The sequence below is a fragment of the Protobothrops mucrosquamatus genome, unplaced genomic scaffold (genome assembly GCF_001527695.2).
Source record: "Protobothrops mucrosquamatus isolate PMUCROS unplaced genomic scaffold, P.Mucros_1.0 scaffold1520, whole genome shotgun sequence".
Classification (NCBI taxonomy): domain Eukaryota; kingdom Metazoa; phylum Chordata; class Lepidosauria; order Squamata; family Viperidae; genus Protobothrops; species Protobothrops mucrosquamatus.
In genome coordinates this window covers 244,300-247,018 of record NW_015387692.1, presented here as the reverse complement: position 1 = coordinate 247,018, position 2,719 = coordinate 244,300, and the positions used below count along the sequence as shown (strand labels likewise).

Here is a 2,719-nt window from a genome sequence, read left to right as displayed (position 1 = left end):
TGTGTATAGATATTCCTCGTTTAATGACCCACTCGAACAGCAACTGTTCGACACTATACAGTGGCACAGAAAAAGAGGTACCTTTGACTGATCCTTGAACGTCTCGCTATCCCAGCACCCTTGCAGTCATATGATTGGGATCTGGCTGCTTGGCAGTTGGCAAAAAGGCTCTTTATCTTGCAATAAAACTTTCTGGTTGTTCCTGGGAGATTTGAGAATTTGTTTCTAATTCCTCTTGTGGGCTGTTGTGTTTTTTAAACTCAGTTTACTGTAGGAGCGGCACAGACAATTACAGTTACCGTTGTTTTCTACGTCACATTTTTCCATTACTCTGCACTTCTCTGCAATCTACCCTTCTCAGTTGGAAAAAAACCTCTGTGGAGGAGGTGGCTTCCTCAGGTCTTGGAATTTAATTAAACAATTGAAGCCCACGGAGCTACAAATCACCAATGTTGTGATTATATATAATGAAAAGATTGGCCATTTGCACAGATTATTGACTACTTCATCGCAGGATAGGTGCAAGGACTCTTTTGCATTCCACCCCAAAATCTCACTTCCTTTGAAAGAAATTTGGGCAGACAAATTCTCTTCTGTCTTAATTGGATGAGAACGGGTTGGGGAAAACAATGTAGGAGAAACTTGACATATTATGTGTGATAAATAGAGTCTTTGGATTTCTGTAGAATGATTATTGGACAGGAAAACAGTTGTGATGTTTTGGTTTCTATGTAGGCATCAATGAAGCCTCCGATTAGCCACTGTGAAGACAGAATACTGGAATAGATGGGTTTGGAGCAAAAGTCTTCTTACTTTTTCTGGTCTGAAATAGTTTATTTTATTATTAAATCAGAAATTTTCCTTCTGAGTCTAATGGAAAAAGACTTGGGGGGAAAAATTTGGAACTCTGATTTTATATATGGTGACGGCAGCAAAACTGCTCTATGCACAAAAATGGAAAGACACTTCGGTTACACCATGGACAAATGGCTACAAAAACTGATGGAATTAAGCAGAGATGGCAAAACTGACTGTTTTGATTAAAGAAAAGAATATAAGCACTTCTGTTTCTACTTGGAAACCGCTTCTGGACTTTGTGCTTGAGGTGGGAAAAAAATGATACTATGATTTTGGGTTTTACTGATTAGACTGATTTGTTGATATAGAAATGGCTGGTTCATACTACTATAGAAATGTAAAAAGTTGTGATTCGATCTTGATGCCTCATTTTACCTCAACAGAGGGAGTCGGAAGTTAACGCCTTTTGTTTCTTCCCCTCCCCGTCTCCATGCTTTTTCATTTTCCCTTTCCCTCTTGTTCTTTAATATTTGTATTTTCATATTTTATATTATAAATGAATAAATTATATAAAAAAAATAAATAGTGATTTGAACTCATCATTAATTCGTTCAGGTTATCTCCCCAACATTCACTCAAAAACTTAAGGTGGGGTATATAGCACTCTCTTCTCCTATTTTTCCCCCAGCAAACAGGTTGGGCTGAGAGAGAGAAAGTGGCATTAAAGAAGTAAGATAAGACCCTGTATCTCCCTGATGCCAGTCCCACTATCTTAATCACAATCTCCATCATCGTTTGGTGCTCCTCAAGGGATTAGATCAGGGCTCCTCAACCTTGGCAACTTTAAGATTTGTGGACTTCAATCCCCATGTTGGCTGAGGAATTCTGGGAGTTGAAGTCCACAAGTCTTAAAGTTGCCGAGGTTGGAGACCCCTGGATTAGATTGTTTATAACCCCTATTTTGCTTCTTGTCTTTCAGAAGAAGTCCAGATCGCCATCCCAATAATGAAACCAACCCTAGAAAAGGTCCAACTGGCTGGGCAGACTTTGCCCCCTGGATTTCCAGCTCCGTTCCTCTTTGCTGATGGGTTGTCTTCAGTGGAAACTCTATTAACCAATATCCAGGTGAGGAAATACTGTGATTATTCTCTAACGCTATCTGGAAATGCACAAAGGAGAGAGAGAGAGTTAGCTGCGTTTAGCCTGATCTTCAGATCCTCCAAAAACATGGGATTTCAGAAACAGTCAGTGGTGGAATTCCTATAAATACCTCCAGTATGCCATCATATATTTGGAAGCTCGGTGCCCAGTGTAAGTGTTTAGCGTTGGCGTAAATTGAGACAGATACTTTTGCAAACCTTTTACGAAAATATAGAGATGACCTTAGAATGGAAGAAGCATTAAAAGAGGTGAACGAGTAAATAATAAGCTATGGAAAAGTAGAAAATATGGGGGGAAAGTTTCAAACAACCTCACCTTGATTCTGTGTTTAAGAAGGAGCAGAAAGACACTCTGATAGGTTTTCAGAATTCTGTGGTTATACTTCAATAAAAATGAAATAGCGTTCCTGAAGTCTGGTTCTGTTTTCTGACCAGGTCTACCTCAAAGGGCTGACAGAATTCAACCTTGGTGTAGATGACAAAGCTAGCTACTCCTGACAGTCCACGGGAGAAAAAGGCATATATTATGCACTGCGTGCATTTTCTGGAACGGTATAAAACTAATGGCTATGCTGGGCTGTGTTTGATGGGGGCACTAAATAGGAAAAGCCCCGCTTTATCTGATTACCTGTCATTCTAGCAGGTGATCCTTTGCTTTTTCAGCTATAAAATCAACCAAGGGATGGGCCGGAATGAAAAACAGGGCAAACAAAAAATAACTTTCTTTGCTAGGATATATATTTTCTCATCACCCTCCTCCT

General features: G+C 39.6%; 1 protein-coding gene across 1 annotated transcript in view; it reads left to right on the top strand.

Annotated features, from left to right (window-relative positions):
* Window positions 1-1,777: 1,777 nt before the first annotated feature.
* LOC107293161 (dachshund homolog 2-like) overlaps window positions 1,778-2,719 on the top strand; it is a gene marked incomplete at its 5' end in the record, with an annotated part of 4,056 nt that continues 3,114 nt past the window's right edge. The window contains 2 exons of the mRNA XM_015822303.1: window positions 1,778-1,923; window positions 2,394-2,427. Coding sequence (XP_015677789.1) covers window positions 1,778-1,923; window positions 2,394-2,427 — 180 coding nt within the window. The remainder of the gene's footprint in view (window positions 1,924-2,393; window positions 2,428-2,719) is intronic.